Raw genomic sequence first — 20675 nt, forward strand, 5'->3', positions numbered from 1 at the left:
CATGAGGCCACAATAAAAAATAATTTGATGATGATGATGATGATGATGGTGTGTGTGTGTGGTGTGATTTTAATCTCTCTCTCTTTCTCTCTCTCTCTCTCGTTTCTTCTTCCCTCTCTTCAGGAGTATAAACCTCCTGCAACGCGGCGTCTCCATGAGATTTTGGGGGTGGAGACCGGGGGTCCCGGGGGAAGGCGGGCCGGGGAGCAAGGCCATGCCCCTTGTGATTACCTGAAGTTTAAGGACCTGATCCTGCGCATGCTGGACTACGACCCCAAAACACGCATCACGCCGTTCTACGCCCTGCAGCACAACTTCTTCAAAAAGACCACAGACGAGGGAACAAACACCAGCAGCTCCACCTCCACCAGCCCGGCCATGGACCACAGCCACTCCACCTCCACCACCAGCTCCGTGTCCAGCTCTGGTATACACACACACACACACACACAGAGTTCAGTCCAGCTCTTTGTGATCTGATCAGGTTTGAAGTAACTGACTGGACGTTAAAAGTTTTCACCTTTTCCTTTTCGCTGTGTTTCCTGACCCCAGGTGGATCCAGCGGTTCTTCCAATGACAACCGAAACTATCGGTACAGCAACCGATATTACAACAGCGCCGTCACACACACGGACTACGAGATGCAGAGCCCACAGGTACCTGAACACGCCGCTTCATCACCTGTCCCCTCTCTGCTCCAACACACTCCACACTCATCTGTTGTCTGTTAGACTCTTAATCACTTCAGCCTGTATGTTTTTATAAGCTTGACCTAGCAACAGTAACCAAGTGTGGGTGGAGTTTGAAATCTGTCAGTAACCAAGATGATTGTTCCTGACAATAGTTTGAAATAATGCTGCATTTGGTAATAATACTTCTGTCCTCCTTCCTGTGGTCCTCCTCTCGGTGTGTGTAGGCTCCGTCTCAGCAGCAGTTGCGTATCTGGCCGGGCAGTGACAGCAGCGACTCATCGTACCCGCAGCTCCTGCTGCACAAACCGGCTGCCACGCAACAGCGCCACTTCCTGGGCGGAGCAGCCATGATGGAGACACTGCACCCACACCCCATCTACGGCCGCCAGCTTCGCCAGCAAGGCCCGGCCCAGGGTCAAGGGTCGCAAGTTCAAGGCTCACAAGGCCAAGGCCCGCAAGGTCAGGCGATGATGTCGTCGCCGCCGCCGTCGTCACAAGTGCAGGACAGCATTGAGCTGAGTCTCGGCGGCCATCATCAGCATCACCACCATCACCAATTGGCTCAGTCTTCCTTGGCTCCGCCCCTTTCTCTTCCTCCGTCAAGCCTGGACTCCAGCCAGTACGGCTCCTCCAACCTCCACCTGGGAATCTCCGCCTTTCGGACTAGAACGGCCTCTCAGACGCAGCAGATCGCACAAGCCCCGCCCACTCAGGACAGCATGGGCTACGTCCCACCCTGTTACCCTGGAAACAACAATAACAACCCACCACAGGGAGGCGGGGTAATCACCGGAGCACCGCCCAGAGGCGGGGTTAGACCCGATTCGTCGGAGGATTCCATCATGATGGGAGGCGGGGGGGGCGGAGGCGGGCAGAGCGCGGCCAACTCTTGATAAATCTTGAACAAATTACGCAAAGCCATACACGAAAAAATTGAAAAAACAAAAAAATTTTAACGTAAATGATTTAAAAAAAAACAAAAACACACAGACATGTAGTACACACACACACACACACACACACACACACCACACAGAGAAAAAAACTTGTGAAAGTTTTAATTTGTTTTTATTTTGCATGGAGAGGAGACAAGGGAGAAGGAAATAACTGTTAATTTTATTTGTGGTTCTTTTTTTTTGAATGAAGTGAGAGAAGGAAGGGAGGGAGGGTTCAGTTCAGTTTTCAGAGAGCTTCAGAAGGTTTGTTTTTATTACTATTATCAGTTATTATTAATATTATTATTGGATTTTACATGATTTAAGTATAGGTTTGCAGCGAGAGATTTATTTTTTTTGTTGAAACTTTTGTGTTGTTTTGTTTCCGAGACACGGAACGTTGACGAGCGTTGGATTGGAACGATGAATGTTAGAGAGAAGCAGCAGGAGAGAGAGAGAGAGAGAGATGAAGAAACAGTACCATGTATCTCGACACGTGTCGATTATGAGTTATACGATATATCGCAATATTCAGCACGCATGATATTGTTATTGTAGACGTTTCAAAACAGGCAGCGTTTTTGGCCGGAGATGAAAATAAAGTCTGTCTTTTTCTAAATGTAGCAGAAACACAGCTGTGTTAAAGGTCCTTATTCAGGACACATTTTGAAGTGGCGCCCTCTGCTGCCCAGGTGGTAGCTGTTAATGTAAAATAGCTATCTATCTTTGAAATAATGATGATTTCAGTTCTAGAAACACTTTGAAACTTTTTAACACAAAATGTAACATAAACTGCAGCTTTAAATATGATATTAAATACTTTAAATACGTGATAATATTGTGAGTGTGATTAAATCGGTCAGTTTTTATTATATGAAATTTAGTTGTAAGTGAGAAGCATTTTATCACCATTTTCACTGTTTCTGTGCTGTTCGGTCACGATAGCTGGAGGACTTAACACTAATATCGCAATATATCGTATGACTATCGTATCGACACACACACACGCACGCACACCTCGGTGGAGGCTACGGTGATAGTTCATATTCGTGCAGAGGAACGCCAGGAAGTGTGTGAGAGAGAAGGAAGGATCCCGTATGATTTATATGATTGTTGTTGTTTCTTTGAAGTCTAGCAGTGAGTGTATAATGTTTATAAATTAATTTATTAAGAGTCACTACAGAGAGAGAGAGAGAGAGAGAGAGAGATGGAAGGATTGGGGAGTGAAAGATAAAGGTGGGTGTGGTGGGTTTTTTTATTTATTCAATGTATTATTTATTATTTTGAAAGACAGGTGACACACACACACACTTTTGTTACTTTTTGATTTTGTTTTATTTTGTTTCCGATCTCGTTGGCTGACACACTGGCTTCTCTGATCTCAAACTCTGAAACAAATAAAATGAAGCAAATGACAGAAACCGTAGTCAAAAACACACACACACACACACACACACACACACACACACAGGAGGAGGTGATACAGCAACAAAAACAACAAAACCATGACAAAGCGCTCGGCCACACGGAAAAACCAAAATGCTTCCCTGTTTGTTTTTGATTGTTTTTTTGTTTATTTTTTTAAACTCGTCTGCCTTCTTCATCAGACTCTTACTCCTGTCTCACCTTCATCCCCCATCTGTCTCTCTTTCTGTCTCTCTCTCCCTGGCTTTTGGAGTCAAATCTGTCTATCCCGCTTTTTCACAAATTCTCCCTTTCATTAAACTTTTTCTTCCCTCTCTCTCTCTCTCTCTCTCTCTCTCTCCTTCCTCCTCTGCAACACTCTGTGAGTGCTGTTAGCCATCATGAAGTTAAAGAGAAAAAAAAGGGAAAAAGTGAACTACTTCTCTCTCGGCTGCTATCTCCACTCTCAACCATGTTCGGATTGCTGCTAAAGAAAAACGACAGATAAATAAATTAAATAAATAAATAAATGAATAAAAATAAATGAATAAAAAAAACTTTTTAACCCTCCTGCTTCAGAAAAAAATGAAAGAAAAAAATAAAAAAAACCCCACTGCATCTCATGTATTTATTACTATTTATCAAGAAAGAAAAAAAGAAAAAATGAACTTGTTTTCTGCTGGTTTATTTTGTTTGTTTGTTTTGGGTTTTGTTTACTTTCTTTCTTGGTACAGGTGAAAGCTTGACATTTCTATTCTGTAACGGAAACATGGTATTAAACAAGTGCCTCGATTTCTCGGTCAGCCGCCGGACAGAGTGGGACGGGACGGGGGCGGAGTTTGAGCAGGGGTCAAACGACATGTATAGCTAAAAAAAAAAAAAAATTCAAGCCTCATGTAATTGTGTAGAAAAAAATCCACTACAATTCAAATCCTTGTGAGAATCGGATTCATATTGGAAGCGAGCCTCAGTATGACTGACCAATTACCGTATATTTAATTAACTGATGACATCATCATCCATTGTAATTTGTGTACATAGCACTCATGCTTCATCCAAGTTAACGGTTAAGCAATGGTAGGGTGAAAATGTGTGTGTGTGTGTATATATATATATATATATATATGAGAATATATATATATATATTATTTTTTTCTTCTCAAGGCTGCTTCTCGCAACTGGGATTCAAACCTGCGACCTTGAAGGCAACAGGACCTGCAAAACTACCTTAACTCTCTCTCACGTCAGTAACGATGACTGCTGTCCTTTCTGTTGCGGTTGAAACTTGTAATCGGCCGACACGGCTGCTTTACTTTGTATTTTCTCAACGCCATCCTTCACGAGAAACATCATGTCTGAAGTATTATCACATCATCGGTTTTTTGGTTTCTCTATTAAAGAGAAAGTTGCCTCTAATCTCACATGGAGGTGTTCATCACACTGGCTCTGTATGGAGTGTTAAAGAATTAAAGCCGCTGAAATGCGCACAGTGTTTCCCAGCGTGTGGCTTCCAGGTTCGTGTGAAAGGTCGTGTGTAAATCTCACGCTTGGTTTTGTGAAGATGTTCAGTCTGAGCTCCATCTTGACACCAAAACACTTTCTTCTATTATGAGACTCAGGAAAAGGGGAGTGGCCTAAAGTCTGAAGGTGGAGCTTGTACATCTGTCAGATGTCTCGGGTGATAAAACAATTCATGAGAAATGTGATGTGTGTGAGGATTGAGACGTGTGTGTTTAGTGCACAGTGCCACAATGTTTCCGTTACGTACGATCCGCCTCATTTAGTGTGTGCTGTTTGCGGATCAGTCAAACTTTTTAAATCTATAAAAATAAGAATGAAATGTCTGAAGTTACTTCACTACATTTAACCTGGCAGCTTACAGTGGACATTGTGGACATTTCAGTCTTGGACACACTGTGGCTTTCAGAACACGATTGCAAATTCGTAAGAATTCACATAGCGAGTTTTTTCAAAGGTTACAAATGGTTAAGGTTTTTTTTTTTCCAGTGGGCAGGGCTTAACTGCCAGCTGTTCAACTGTTAGATATTCTCAGTTATATTTGATATTTTTGTGTTCAAATTGCGCTCACTGCCCCTGCATTCTATTTAGGAACCAAACTAGGGTGCCTAAGTAGGGAGTTTCATTTATTTTACATCAAATTTTAATCTCTCTTCAAATGGGATTACGTTTCCAGACGTGTGTGTGTTCAGTCATGTCGCAGTAGTAGTACGACATCTGTAGCAGGTCTTCACCATGTAAACTAGAAACTCCATGTGTCCTTCACACACCTCATTTTAATACACACTGATAATTTGATCTTTATTGGCGCTTGCTGTAAGGGGCGTGGCCACGTTTGATCATGAGTAGGCCATGTGACTGAATCATGTCTGTAGTCTGTACCTGTGCTTGGAGCTCAGTAACTTCAGGAATTACACACACATGGAAAACTAATCCCACCTGAGTAGAGTTGATTCTCAAGAAATATGAAGGAGCACAAGGTTGAGAAACATGGCAGATGAAACCGCATTTAGAAAAATGTTCAGATGGAACACACTTTTCCTCCCTACTTCGGCAAAATCCTCCTGAATAAAATTAATTTCTTAAATGCAGTTTCATAGCACCAATGATGTGTGTGTGTTAAAATTCTGACGAATTTGCCTCGTGTGAAACATGGCGTTTATGAGAATGTCAGCATGATGATGTTGGTCAGATGTTCCAGGTTTAACAGGAACCGAAGGAACCTCAGAAACCTCGGGAGATGGACGTCTTCGTCGTCTCCACTGCAGCGCTGCCTCTGTGTGTGTAAAGAGTTCTGACTCTCACGGTGTTTAATTCACAGTGTGTGCTACCTGTCCAAGACACTTACACACTCCTGAGCTAGAAGTGATCACATTTCACACGGCAAAACTTACTGCATGAACTGTAGCAAAGTATTGGCACCCCTATTCTGTTCTATAATATGAACCAAACCATTGATGTGATTTTGGTGGTGCTTTATTTTCAGTACAGCACTGACAGGGTGTGTGTGTGTGTGGTGCAGGAGCAAGTGTATCAGCTCTAACAATGTTTTATAGTTGTTTTGTGGGGCATTTTAAACACCTCGGTGTCACTGCTTGGGTGAGAAGCGTCCCTGCAGAAATTATATTTCACAAGTAAAGATGTCTTGAACAAAGGCAAATTTAGCTAATTGTTTTTAAGCACATGTAAAGCCTATTTCTAGATATTTTTTTACTCAACATTATTCTGTTTCCGAATAATTGTGCTTAATTCAAGCATAAATTAATTCAAATAAATTAAATTCATGTTTATTTCTATAAAGAAGGAAAGTGATGATGATCTGCCAGTAAAATAAGACCACTTTAAGTTTGCGATTAGTAAATATGTCTAGATATAGGCTTAATAATCTTATCTTTGTTTAAAAACATCTAATAAAGAGAAATATTAGTTGAATTTGCTGATATTCCAGATATCTTTACTTGCTGTGATGTCATCTTTTTACAGTGCACCAAGAAAAAAAAATCTCCATCAGCCAGTTGGAGAAGATTCAAGAACTTTGTCACAGACACGCATTAACTTGGAGTGAAATTCCTCTTTTTCATATTCTAATGGATTAGAAGTTTAATATATATATATATATATATATATATATATATATATATATATATATATATAATCCATCCATTCTCTGTAGCCGCTTATTCTGTCCTACAGGGTTGCAGAATATATATGTGTGTATATATATAAAATTAAAATAAAAACCATGTAATCCTGCGGCAGAGACGGTAAAGGTGAGGTCAGACCTCAGTAATAGTGATGATAAACCTGAGTCTAAAGATGAGTACAGGAAGATTAACACTAACTGAATATCTAAAAGGTGAGGAAGAAGAAGAAGGTGTAAGTGTGCAGTTAAGTCCTTTCTGCTCAGTGGTGTGTGGGTTCTGTTCCCTTTCCAATGATGGATGTCTGGTATTATCCACAGGGGGCCCTTGTGGCTGCAGGTTGTTGTTTCCAACCAGTCAGGAACTGTACTGTACGTGATAATTCACAGATTCCTGGAGCTGATCTTGGAGAACCTTCTGCCCTAGACATTTTAGTGTTTTTCTGCTCTAATACACAATTGAGGCTGTTAATTTGTTGAATCTGTTGTGTTGAAGCAGACACGAATGTGCAGTGCAGGAGTTCCAGGGTTGGGAACAAGTGGAATACAAACTACAGGTGTGGCTTCTGATTGGTTGGAATGAAAACCTGCAGCGACACTGATCAACAGATGGAACAGAGGGGTGCCAATACTTTGTGCAACATGATGTAGGGGTTACAGTCAGTAATTTTCCACCTAGAGTAGCCTATATGAAAGTGGAGCTGTATAAAATGGTTTCAGAGATGGAAAGAGCATCTCGTGATGTTAGAGAAGTAACATAATTCAAAAACAACTTTAAAAAAAATCCAGACGTGACTTCTGCCCCAGACTGAGTCTTTCACAAGAACATCGTCACTGTGTCCTGCTTCAAGTCCATCACTCTCCAAACCTCAGTACCTGGAAAACGAGTCCTTATAATTGATCCCAAAATGAATCTAATGACAAACAAATAAACATGAAGTGGGAAAATTCAGGACTGAGACTCCAGAAAATAAAAAATAAAATAGAAATAAAGCCAGAATGTTCCTGTGTAGATTTAAATAATGAGCCTAATATATGAAGAGTTTGATGATGTACACAAAATGATCTGAGAGGCTCCCTGACGTTAAATCATCAGGATATTTCCAGAGTGAATGTGTTTCCTGCTCTGTTCTTCACTGTGAATCATTCACTCATCTTCAGTGACCATCATGATGGACACGGTGGAGCTGGAGTTTATCCAGTTTATTCTGCCAATACTGGGCATGGGATGAAACAGTTCACCCCAGATGGGACGCCATCCATCACAGGCGCACACACACACGTTCACAGCTAGGTGTAATTTAGCATAGCCAGTCCACTTACTGCCACTAAAAATATTTAATATCAGTCGATAAATTCTAATCTATAAGCCGTATACATTAACTGCACTGAGGATCAGTGTGCTCATTAGAACATAATCTACTGTAACTTTATTATAAACACCACTCGTGTGTGTTAGCGTCCTGTTACTGATTTAGCCCTTTGTGCAGAGTGTAACCGTGTAAAGCTGCACACTTTATAAGCAAACAAATGATGTTTATGTAAAAGAATGCTTATATATGAGCACCCACATATATACTGTACAGGATTTTACAGGTTAGCTTTAAATAAACTTTATATTTATGAAGTAATTTAGTTGGATTTGTTTTGTTTTTCATGGTGTAGTTACACGGAGGTGACCAGCAGGGGTCGCCAGCGCGCGGCGTTTCTACCGTGTAAGACGCGATTGGTTTAAATCTCCATAAAGCCAGTTTTCTGTCAGAACACGTGATCAGGTGGGGGGGGGGGGTGTTTCATATAAATGTAGAAGAAGAGCACCACCACCTGGAGATAATGAAAGGTAGGGCGGGGCCATGTAATTAGGCAGTGACGTCATAGCCGCATCAGGTGCTTCTGGGATTAGTGGTTTAATTAAAGCAGCGTCTGAGCTTCCGCTTTACGTGACGTTAAAAGTTTGTTTGTTGCGATTAGAAGCGCAGTGTTTCTCCTCCTCGGCTGAAATGGGTGGCGCGCGGCTGCGCTTCTCTCCGCCCGGCTGGGTGCTGGGTGTTCTGGGGTGGCTGCTGGTCAGACTGGGGGGAGGTGATGATGAGGGCTACAGCACCATCGCATCCCCGGAGCAGGAGCTTTACTACCAGCCCAGGCCGGAGATCTGGAACAGGGACTTTATCCATCATCCTCATTCTCCTCCTCAAACTGCCATCACTCCTCCTTATCTCCTCCTGCCCGTGTTCCGCTATCACTCCGCTCCTGCTGTTTCTAAAGACCTCTTCAATCCTCGAGCGACAAGAAGAAAGTTCCCGAGTGTCCTGTCCAGCATCTTGATCCCACAAGGGCGCCAGCCGGGCATCCGGGTCGCTCCGGTCAGTAACGATCACGGTGTGGAGGTGTGGTGCGGTTACAGTAAGATTTCCGTTCGAATTCATCTGACTCAACTGAGCTTCCGGGGCTCCGCCGCTCACTTCCGGTTGGGAACATGTCCGGCGTCACGTGCTATCGGGAGCGTCCTGGACTTCCACTACGACCTGAAGCAGTGTGGGAGTGCGGTGTCGGTAAGGGAGACGCTAGTGGAACTCTCTCCCCTGTTCTGTCTCATCTCAAACACAAGAGGGCGCAGTGAGCTTCACTACTGTTAATCATTACTCTCACTTCAAGGGTTCCTCACGGGTTCTGGAGCTGACCTCTTTTGTGTGTAAACTTTGACGAGTTGGTGCACACTTCTTTATGGACTCAATTTTGTGCCAATGTTCATACAATACTTTTGAAATATCAAACAAAAATGATAAATCAAAATACAAAAAAGGTAAATTTTTTTTTAGACTGGCAAATATTTGTGTAATCGTGCAAAATCAGTCTATTACTCTTCAGAAACCTTTTATTTTTGTTCCGGGTCTTTCTCAGTTTTGTTTGCCGTAACTTATTTTGGTTGTGATTCCAGCTTTCTCGTTTGTGCTCCCTGACTTTTTGCTTGCAATTTTGACACAAAATTCACGTGTGGGTGGGCTGTCCAGGAATGCATTCCCATTGGCTAACTTGTGTTTGACTGACAGCTACACTTGGCCATTCCCTACTCGGATTCTGGCGGACTGTTTGCCGAGTGACCGATCCATTGACGGTAAATGAGGCTCGAGTGGACTTCAGTGGCGACTATGATACTGAATTAATTCAGCAAAGTGTGGGATAAATGTGTTGCAGTAGTGCACATTATGCAGGTGTCTCGTGGCAAGTCAAATGTTAGCCTTAGCTCCACTACCCACTATAATAGCTGTCTTGCTAACGTTAAACACGCCTGCATAATGTGCACTACTGCAACACATTTATCCCACACTTTGTTGAATTAATTCAATATCATAGTCGCCACTGAAGTCCACGCGATCCTTGTTTACCGTCAATGGATGGGTCACTTGTCACAGTCCGCCAGAATCCAAGTAGGGAATGGCTGAGCGTAGCTCAGTCAAACACAAGTTAGCCAATGGGAATGCATTCCTGGACAGCCCACCCACACGTGAAGTTTGTGCCAAAACTGCAAGCAAAAAGTCAGGGAGCGCAAACGAGAGAGCTGGAATCGCAACCAAAGTCTCAAACAAAACTGAGATGCAGAACAAAGGTTTCTGAAAAGTAATAGACTGATTTTGTAAGATTGCATGAATTTGTTTGCCAGTCTAAAAAAATTAACTTATTTGGATTTGTCGTTTATTTCAAGTATTGTATGAACATTTTGGCACGAAATTGATTCCATAATTCTGTAGTGTTCCTTGTATACCACAAATTTACTGCTAATTACAACTCTGTATGGCACATCGTGCTTTTTATCTTGATTTATAGCTGCCTTCGGTGTGCCTCATCTGTGAAATGGGCTGGCTTCTGTTGTCTCCTGCATTATGGCTGCTATAAACATTCTTTTCCTCAGCAGCTTTTTCTGTCCTGGAGTTTAAGGCGGCCCACTGAGAAACTGTAAAGAAATGTAAACTTCTGTCAGAAAACTAAGTGACTGCTTTATTATACTCCACTCCAAAGGGATGGTGGTACACTGGCTTACTTATGTCTCTCTGTACATATCCCTGTCTAACGCCCTCTTCTCAAGCAACCACATCAGCCACTTGGTACTAGACTTCAGCTTGGGGTTCTATACTGTTTTCAGGCCTGTCCCACATCAACTTCCTGTTTACTGACAGTGTTAGGAAACACGGGGTGGATTTTGATGCTATTTTAAGAAGCAAAATGCCAATTCAAAAGTTCACCAGGATGCTGTTTGAAATCCCTGGTGAGAATGCTGCTCTTTACTTGTTTCAGGGTTAATTATTTGTTGAAGTCCATATTCATAAGTGTCCTATTCCTTTGATTATTTGTATTCTGATGAGTTGGGGGTAGGATAAACAAGTGAGTAGTAGCTCAGTCGACATTTGTTATCCAGCGCTGATGCTGGAGACTCCTGTCGGTGTTCTATAAACTTCTACTGACTGATTTGATTAAATCAGTGAGCAGTGTCTTAATCACTTTAGTGGAATGTCTCCTGTATGACTTGCTCTGAATGAGAAACCTGCTACTATAGAAATGGGTATTAATATAAAGCTGTGCAGCTATTGGAGCTGCTGTTGTAGAAAATTAAACACACTGACCAAATGGAACCTTTAACCTGCAACAAGTTGAAACCTGGATCTTTGCAAAAAAGCTGTCTGAATAGTTTCGGGTTTGGATAAGTCACCTGATTTGTATTTTTAAAGTGCAGCAATTTAAACAAGCTAATGTTTGACTGTTAGCATAGCCTGACTAGCACCTCTACAGGACATGTCTCAATGTGTTTTTTTTTTTTCCTGAACTAATGAGAACTCTTTTTTTTTTTTTTTTTTCTCAGATAATAAATGGGAAGCTCGTGTACAGTAATAAGGTTTTCTACAAGCCTGAGAGTGAGGGAGTGGTTATCAGAACCACACCCTTAATGCTACCCATCCAGTGTGTGTATGATCGGTAAGTATGAGTCTTAATATGGCAGACTAAACTGTCTGAGGAACATTAGCTGACTAATTCAGATTAAAATGTTTTTGTGGCTCAGACAACTTATTCTTGTAGCCATGTTTAGTGTAAAGCATTGCAGATAGCTAGTTGGCTTTCTCACTCTGCTTGGAGTCCTTAAAATGCTAGTGTTTTTCCTTTGCTAGCAAGATTTTTTTTTTTTTTTTAAATATTGCATTGGTTCACTTTAAGGTGAATTCACAGATTGGCACAGTTCAATGTTTGCTAGTAAAACTAAAGTTAAGCAAGCTAGTGTTTATGAAGTGTGTGGTGCTAAACTTGGTGTCAAATATTTTACAGTGAAATCAAAGCTAAGCTCTCACTGATATCTTCTCCAGATTTTACTATTCATATAAAATTGGCTATTTGCCAGAACTTCGTCTGCAGTCGTTTCAGAAGACGTTTGTCAGGAAGCCCGTCTTCAGTCTGTCTGCACGTAACGGTGATACAGCAGTTCACACTTGTTTAGTGCTTTAGTTTGCTATAATGGTGTGTAATTGAGCCTCCATGTTTTTACAGAGAAGTGGGAGGAACTCGGGGTGAACGAGGGTTACGACCTCCGAGACTTGATGTACTTTGAAGTTGCAGTAGATGTGATTCTGCCAGACAGGCGCGTTTACATTGATGCCTGTCATGTTACAGCGAGTGAGGATGCTACCTCTGCCCAGCGCTATGATGTCATCAGTAACTTTGGGTAATCTGGTGTGAGGTTTTACTTCCTGCTCCAGACAGTTTCCATGACTCTAAAAATATTTTGTTTTAGCTGCATGGTGGACAGCAAGAGGGCAGGAAGTCAGTCGCACTACATCTTGAGGCAGCTGAATGTCCTTCGCTTTGCAATTGAAGCATTCTTATTTGCTGATGTGGCTTCAGAGGTGATTCTTTATAAGATCATGATTAAACCTTTAAGAGGAGCAATTTCTAGCTTTCAAATTTAAATGTTAATGTAAACAGTACATTTAAATGGATCTTGGTTGTTACAGAATCAAGTAGAATGTTGTATAATTTCTGATTCCAGCTTTTCAGCAAATCTTTCACTCCAAACTCCATTAGAATGGAAGTCTAAGATGTTGAGCTCAGTCCTTGAATAAATGTTAAGTTGTGTAACTATAGTTTAATTGTAAAAGTACTAATTACTACTGCAGCTACTGAAATAGATATGAGGATCTTCCCAAAGCTCTTCCTTTATTCTGATTTCACCATCCCAGCACTGGAGCCATGCAGTACAAAGTAGTTCTGGTTACGTCCCCTTTCCAGTAGTTTGTGATTCAGATGCCATCAGAGCTACATGGCTACAAACTTTCCCTCTGGGAAAAGTAGCTTTAGTAATGAAAAGCAATTTGATAGCTTTATAAACGCACAAAGTCAAGTCTTTACATAGCTTTAACACATCTTGATACAAAAAGTTGAACATCTGCATTCGACTCCTGTTCTAATGGAGTTGGAGATGAGGACATGCAGTGGCTTTCCTTAACAGACTTTATCCTGTGTGGGTTCCCTCTGTTACTCAGCATCTTTATTTGCACTGCACTGTTCTGGTGGGGAGTGTCATGGCGAGCTCCACAGCCAAGTCCTGCACCTACATCGGGTCTCAGCACAGGTGAGTTTAATCCCCTCCCACCACAGTGCTGTTTAATTGAGGGCTCTGATTGGTCAGAAAGTGTAACTTTCTAGAACAGCAGCTGACAGTGCAGCTGCAAAATGTTTCCATGGTAATGTTCACACAGGGACATGTACAGTGGATGCTCCATAAACAGATTAAGGTGTGATGTTTATGGAAGGAGTCTCCAGTGTTGGTTGAGATCTTGTAGTGTGAAAGATCTTTAAAAATCTGATGAAACCCAGGTTTAAATCAAGAGTTTAAGTAACTTTTTTTTTTTTAAATCAGGTGGGAAGAGCTGGATGGTGACACTTCCATCTGTAACTGCTGTGACTCTCAGTGTCGCTCTCTAGAGCTCAGTAAGTTACTTTTGTGTAGTTTACATTTGAGTAACTTTCTGTTCCTCATGACTTCAATAAAGTCACAATTTTAAAAATTTATAAGGCTTTAGAATGAAGTGATCAAGCTATTACAAAGTAAATGCTTAACAGTATAGTAAAATTTGCATTCTGTTCATGTACTCAGCTGTGGAGGGTTTTTGTAACTTTTTTTTTTCTTTAAAAAGATGCAGGTTTGTATAACTGGGCATATTTTATGGCAAAATTATTGGATTATGTGCACAATTTGTACAATAAAATTGTGCTAAGGTGTGAGTGAGTACTTTTGATATTTGGATTTATAATAATGACCCTGTAAAATAAACACAAATGCATGGAGTTATTTTGCTTGGTTTTTTTTTTTTTTTTTTAAATAGAGCCATCCTGGGTGGAGCAGGCTGTGGTGACCAGCAAGTCATGGACTTTAAGCCATGATGTTTCTTCTAAAACCTCTGCGAGGTTGAACACAGTGCTGGGCTCTGTTCTGTTACACCATCCTGAGGAGGAAGTGATCCAGGATGAGTTGCAGGAGGAGGTGGTTGAGGATGAGGAGTTGGAGGAGGTTCTGCTCAGTGTTGCAGACACTGAGAATGATGAAATGATATGGGGGAAGGAGGAAGATGCAGTGAAAATGTTGAAGGAGGAAGTTTATGATTATCAGAAAGATGAACAAGTGATTCAGAAAAACATGACGGACTCTGTGGGAATCTGGGAAGATGAGGAGCTGCTGAAGTGGAATGCATCAGTGTCTCCAGTGGAGACAGACTTGCATTTCAGAGGGAAAGTTTCTGAGAAGTGAAGTGGAGTAAAGATCAGTCCTGTCATCCCAGGTAGCAGTGTCTCCATCTGTAGGGTTTACAGCCTTGGGGTGTTTTCACACTTGGTCCCTTTCAGCCATCTAACTGAACTCAGATCGATGACTCAGCATTTTTTTGTGCACATGTGAACACTCCAACTGTACCCAGACCCCTTTAAAGCGAACCGAACTGAGACCACCTCAGGAGGTGGTCCCAGTACAGTTTGCTAAAAATCAACGGTACGGTTCACCTAATCTGCACATTGTGAACAAAAGGCGCACCAGGTTCACGTCACCTTTTTCACTGTAGTTTTAACCTTCGTTTGCTGTAGTTGGTCACGTGACTGTGTAGCAGGGAAACTCAACTTCCTTTTGGAACTTACCACAGCCGCTTTACAGTTCTCTGAACTTACTGACTGAGTCGGCCACAATAATATAACTATTATATAATTTTATTTTCCTTAATCTGCACTATTTTGATCAAAGAATACAGCAGGGCAAGCATGGCAGCAGACGTTTTGATTCAAGAGAATTACCCAGAATTCCATGCACTGGGGGTCTGAGGGCTCTAGGGGACCTGGTGTGAACAGAGAGGACTGGGGCCCCATCAAAGCTTAACTGGACCAGAAAGAGAACCCAGTCCTCTTTGTAATTCAGTGTGAACACAAAAAGAACTGTTCTTTTTCTGTTGGTCCACTTTAAAGAGGACTGAGTCTGGTTCCTTTAAAGGGGACCAGGTGTGAAAACACCCTTAAACACTAATAATGAAGCATAAAATTATACTAATGCTCTTGTGGCTGCTAAAATCTGTTTTACTGAGTCTTAATTCCTGCTCTTCTCTGATCCCTTCAGGAACCCTGATGGAGAAAATGGAGGGGAAAAACTATCATCTGAACTGCCTGGGCTCTGAGCCACTGAAGAACAGTGTGGATAAAATGACTGCTTTGGGGGGTTAAAGGGTAAAATAATTGATTGTACATGGATTATGGTAACTATGTTTAATATTAGTCTTACTAAGCAAGCTTCAGGGCAAATCAATACACATCTGATGCAAAACCTTCAGAAAGGTTGGGACTCAGTGTTTGTGTTTTTACCCTTTTTAAAGTGTTTCAACTTTGTAACAAATCTTCAATAAATAAAGATGTAAATGAATGGCATGAAGGATGTATTTTTGAATTAATCAGCATCTGTAACAGTCTCTACTAAAGAACAATTAGTATGACTTTTTTTAATGAAATCTAGGCACTTTAAAGCTTGAGCAACACCATCAGGATATGAACAGGCTACATTAAGTTTAATTTTCAGCCTCTGAGTCACATCTGGACAAAGCTGGAATATACACTGGATACAGGCCTGGTCTCTGTAGCGGTTTCCTCATTTAAATAACAGTGAGTAGCTCACTGCTTGAGCTTATTGATTCTGGTGCATTAAATCACAAGCTCTACCTTCTGGCTGCACAAGTACAGCACTTGACCTGCTCTCAACTCACCTGAGTAAACTCCTCCCCCCTCATCAGTGAACCTGATCCGGGTTCAAGAGTGAGGGGAGTGGAAACACTAAACTATAGTGAAACTCCAAACAGTGAAATAAAACCTGACTCTTGGTGTGAATAGTATAGTCTACTCAAGTCTGATTTCAGTCCTGAACACATGGCTTTACTGGAGCAAAATCTTGAGTTTTAATAGAAATAAAACTAGAAACTGTAGTTTTGACCCAAGACTGTATCTGAGCTGCAAAACTCCACTGTCAGCATCACTGAGCAGCTGAGATTCAGTGTGACTCCAGTACATCCCCTTCACCAGCAGGTGGTGCTAACAGTTTGAAAAACCTTCTGTGAAGATTCTCAGTCATCCAGGTCATAGTAAACTGTGGGTGGTAAAGAGCAAATGGACTTGCGTGAAGATTCTTGAAGACATTTCACCTCTCATCTGAAAGGCTTCAGTTCTGTCTAATAGGGAGTGTCAGGTATTTATTCTCTCATGGATGAAAAGCAATCCTAAGGTGCCGAGTCATCCTGTTGGTGTGGGGCCTAGCTGTGAATGGCCTAGAGAGTCATTGGGGTGATCAATAGGTTGTTGATTCTGCCCTCCTGTGGGTCACTGAAAACAGCTGAGTTTTGGTGGGCATTCAGTTGTCTGGGAAGTGTACCAAGGACTGCATTGTAGGTGGCTGATAAATGGTGTCTTAGACCCCCACCTCTGTTCAGTGAAGGCCGTTCCAGGTTGACCAAAATGGCTTCTTTAACTCCTTGCTCATACCAACGATCCTCTCTGGCTAGAATGTGTACGTTGCAATCCTGAAATGAGTGTCCTTTAAGATGAAGATAGACAGCAGAGTCCTGGCCTGAGGAACTGGCTCTCCTGTGTTGAGCCATGCACCTCTGAAGCGGTTTTGTTTCCTCAATATAGAAGTCCGTGCATTCCTCACTGCACTGAATTGCATACACTACGTTGTCCTGTTTGTGTCTGGCTATTCTGTCCTTAGAGTGGACCAGTTTCTGCTTCAGGGTGTTACTGGGTCTGAAATGTACCAGAATGTGTTTGTAGAAGATCCTCCTGAGTTTCTCAGACCAGAAATGTAGGGAATGACAATGTTCTTAGATTAGATAGAACTTTATTGATCCCTTTGGGAGGGTTCCCTCAGGGAAATTAAGATTCCAGCAGCATCATTACAGATAAACAGAAGAGAAAACAGAGAAAAAACTTCTGGTTAAATTAAATTAAGTATTTACATATACAAATATAAAAAGAATAAGATATGGGGAAGAGAGCAAGAGGGGGAAGGGGCCAGCAGGAGATATATTGCACACTGTCCAGTATTGCTTAGTATTGCTTATTGTCAGGCTAGGCTACTGTTCCTTCCCATCCTCTGTCCTCCTGTTACCCCACCTCCCACCCAGAAAGGAGTTGTACAATCTGATGGTGTGAGGGACAAAGGAGCTTTTGAGTCTGTTCGTCCTGCACTTGGGAAGGAGCATTCTGTCACTGAACAGGCTCCTCTGGTTACTGATGACGGTGTGCAGAGCGTGACTGGCATCATCCATGATGTTCAGTAGTTTGTCCATAGACCTCTTCTCTGCCACCGTCAACAGAGAGTCCAGCTTCACGCCGACCACAGAGCCAGCCCGCCTGATCAGTTTGTCCAGCCTGGATGTGTCCTTCTTGGATGTGCTGCCCCCCCAGCACACCATAGTGTAAAACAGGACACTGGTGACCACAGACTGATAGAACATCCATAGGAGTTTCCTGCAGATGTTAAAGGACTGCAGCCTCCTAAGGAAGTAGAGTCTGCTCTTTCCCTTCCTGTATAAGTGATTGGTGTTGCAAGTCCAGTCCAGCTTGCTGTCCAGCCACAGCCTGAGCTACTTTTAGGAATCCACAGCCTCCACCTCAACTCCCTCGATCAGAACTGGTTGTGACCTTGGTCTGGACCTCCCAAAGTCAATGACCAGCTCCTTGGTCTTCGAGGTGTTGAGCTGCAGATGGTTCCTGTTGCACCACACAGCAAAGTCCCTCACCAGGGACCTATACTCCTCCTCTCTGTCGTCACTGATACACCCAACGATGGCTGTGTCATCTGCATGAAGCTCTGGGTTGTAGCAGAAGTCCGCAGTGTACAGGGTGAAGAGAAGAGGGGCCAGCACCGTGCCATGGGGTGCTCCGGTGCTGCTAATCACAGTGTCAGATGTGATGTCCTTCAGCCTGACGTACTGCGGCATGTCAGTGAGGTAGTTGGAGATCCAGGTGACCAGGCAGGGGTCCACTCGCATCCTGTTCAGTTTGTCCTGAAGCAAAAGCGGCTGGATGGTGCTGAAGGCACTCCAGAAGTCCAAGAAGAAGATCCTCACTGTGCCATTTCCCTTATCCAGATGTGAGTGGGCTTGGTGTAGCAGGTAGAGGATGGCATCTTCCACACCAACACCTGCCCAGTACGCTAATTGCAGATAGTCCTGGGCATGTTGTACCTGGGGTCTGAGGAGGCTGAGGAAGAGCTGCTCCAACATCTTCATCAGATGCAAAATGAGTGCCACCGGTCGGAAGTCGTTCAGCTCGCTGGGCCGATTCTTTTTGGGAACTGGAACAATGCATGATGTCTTCTAGAGGGTGGGCACTCTCCCCAGCTGCAGGCTGAGGTTGAAGATGCGTTGGAGTGGTTCACTCAGTTCAGCAGCGCAGGTCTTCAGTAGTCGGGGACACACCTTGTCCGGGCCTGCTGCTTTCCTGGGGTGAAGCTTCCTCAGTTGACCTCTGACCTGGTCTGCAGTAATGCATGGAGGAATCTGTGTTGAGGAGAGGGAGGAAGGGGCTGCTGCGATGACTGGGGGGAGGTGTGTTGAGGGAAGAAGGAGAGATGGCTGCAGTGAGGGGGAGGGTGGGGGGTACATGGGCTGGTTGAACCGGTTGAAGAAGTCATTCAACTCGTTTGCCCTCTCCACTGTCCCCTCAACGACTCTGGTCTTTGTATTGTGGCCTGTGGTGGTTTTCACACCTTCCCAGACCTCCCTCATGCTGTTCTCCTTCAGTTTCTGCTCCACCTTTCTCCTGTAGCTGTCCTTAGCTTCCCTCACACAGCATTTCACCTCCTGCTGTGCTGCTTTCATCGCCTCCCTGTCCCTGTTGGCGGCCTTCTTCCTGTTGAGGACAGCTTTGACTTCCTGTGTTACCCATGGCTTGTTATTAGGGTAACACTGTACAGTCTTAGCAGGGGAAACCACGTCTGCACAGAAGTTGAGAAAATCCGTCAGACAGTGTGTCAGCCCCTCTATGTCCTCACAGCGTGGGCTAAGCAGCACATCCCAGTCTGTGATGTCATAGCAGTCTCTGAGGGCATCTTCCATTTCAGGGGACCACCTCCTGATGGAGCTAGTTGTTGCAGACTGCCTTTGAAACATGGGGTTGTATTTCGGCTGTAAACGAATCAGGTTATGGTCAGACTTCCCTAGTGGGGGGGAGGGGTGTGACTCTGTATGCATCCCTCACATTAGCATACAGCAAGTCAATTGTCCTGTTGTTTCTTGTTGGACAATCCACAGCCTGGTAAAAAGCAGCCAAAGTAGCATGATTAAAGTCCCCAGAAATGATGATAAATGCCTGAGGGTGCTGTGTCTGCAACCTTGCTGTAACAGAGTGAGTCCTCTCACATGCAGTGGCTGCGTCTGCCCTTGGAGGGATATAAACACAGATGGTAATCACATGACTGAACTCCCTTGGCAGATAATATGGCCGCAGGCTAACAGCTAGCATCTCCAAGTCTGGGCAACATAAAACCGTCTTTACTGAGATATGTCCCGGGTTACACCAGTGGTTGTTAACATAAATGATGAGTCCCCCACCTTTGCCTTTCCTGCATGCTTTAGTGTCTCTGTCAGCTCTCACAGCAGTGAATCCTCGCAGGTCCATGTTAGCATCCGGTACAAGGTGTGTTAGCCATGTCTCCGTAAAGATAAATAAGCTGCTCTCCTGCTAAATCCACTGGTTGTTCAGTGCAGATAGCTCATCGACCTTATTCGGCAGCGAGTTCACATTCCCCATGATAACGGAGGGAATGGATGGTTTGTAGCGCCGCCGGTTGTCCGCTAGCCTAGCCTTTAGCTTAGCTCCGGCTTTGCAGCCCCTGGGTTTCCTCCTCAGCTTGGCTGGGATGGGGTGTTGTATTCTGGCTCGTCCCATTATTTTCAGGGCCAGCAGCTCCTCTCTCGAATAAGAGAGAAAACTGGCTCCTGGTTGTGTGTTAAAGTTAAAAATATCCATGTGATATAAGTAAAACACACTCTGTCTTCATAAGAAGAGCAGAAAAGTAAAAAAGGTGGGAAAAAAGAGATTTAAAGAGCTAGAAACTACAGAGCTACTGGAGAGGCAGCCGTCTCACACAGCACCCCACATGTTGCGCTTGTTCCTGTTATCCTCCTTGTCCGTTTTCCTTTTTCTGCGCTTGAAGAAAGCCCAGTTGGGATACCTGCAGTCCTGAAGTGCTTTCTTGATGTGAATTTGCTCCTCCTCTTTTTCCCTCTATCGTTGTAGGAATGTTCTGAGCCCTGTGTTGCAAGGTTCTAATGACCCCCAATTTGTGTTCCAGAGGGTGGTGTGAGTCGAAGAGTAGGTACTGGTCTGTGTGTGAGGGTTTCTGGTATCAAATCAAATCAAATCAAGTTTATTTGTACAGCGCTTTTAACAATAAACATTGTCGCAAAGCAGCTTTAC

General features: G+C 43.2%; 2 protein-coding genes across 4 annotated transcripts in view; both read left to right on the forward strand.

Annotated features, from left to right (window-relative positions):
• dyrk1b (dual-specificity tyrosine-(Y)-phosphorylation regulated kinase 1B) overlaps window positions 1-5640 on the forward strand; it is a 40927-nt gene extending 35287 nt beyond the window's left edge. For all 3 annotated transcript variants that reach the window (XM_060900513.1, XM_060900511.1, XM_060900512.1), the window contains exons 9-11: window positions 124-427; window positions 553-656; window positions 917-5640. In XM_060900513.1, coding sequence (XP_060756496.1) covers window positions 124-427; window positions 553-656; window positions 917-1585 — 1077 coding nt within the window. In that variant the 3' untranslated portion in view covers window positions 1586-5640. The remainder of the gene's footprint in view (window positions 1-123; window positions 428-552; window positions 657-916) is intronic.
• A 3049-nt stretch (window positions 5641-8689) lies between these two features.
• Window positions 8690-15625, forward strand: zp3d.1 (zona pellucida glycoprotein 3d tandem duplicate 1). The gene is made up of 9 exons (XM_060900629.1): window positions 8690-9241; window positions 11545-11657; window positions 12041-12144; window positions 12222-12396; window positions 12466-12577; window positions 13214-13302; window positions 13591-13661; window positions 14057-14512; window positions 15328-15625. The coding sequence occupies exons 1-8, from the start codon at window positions 8690-8692 to the stop codon at window positions 14476-14478; spliced, it is 1638 nt and encodes a 545-aa protein (XP_060756612.1). The 3' UTR covers window positions 14479-14512; window positions 15328-15625.
• The last annotated feature ends 5050 nt before the right edge of the window (window positions 15626-20675 follow it).

Source organism: Neoarius graeffei, chromosome 19 (assembly GCF_027579695.1).
Source record: "Neoarius graeffei isolate fNeoGra1 chromosome 19, fNeoGra1.pri, whole genome shotgun sequence".
NCBI classification, from domain to species: Eukaryota; Metazoa; Chordata; class Actinopteri; order Siluriformes; family Ariidae; genus Neoarius; species Neoarius graeffei.

What these genes read in the sequence shown, in the direction of transcription:
- zp3d.1 (XM_060900629.1), top strand. Translation starts at nt 8,690, where the DNA reads ATGGGTGGCGCGCGGCTGCGCTTCTCTCCGCCCGGCTGGGTGCTGGGT. An exon ending in ATCCAGTGTGTGTATGATCG is followed by an intron (nt 11,658 to 12,040) that starts GTAAGTATGAGT and finishes TATCTTCTCCAG; the next exon opens with ATTTTACTATTCATATAAAA. An exon ending in TACATCGGGTCTCAGCACAG is followed by an intron (nt 13,303 to 13,590) that starts GTGAGTTTAATC and finishes TTTTTAAATCAG; the next exon opens with GTGGGAAGAGCTGGATGGTG.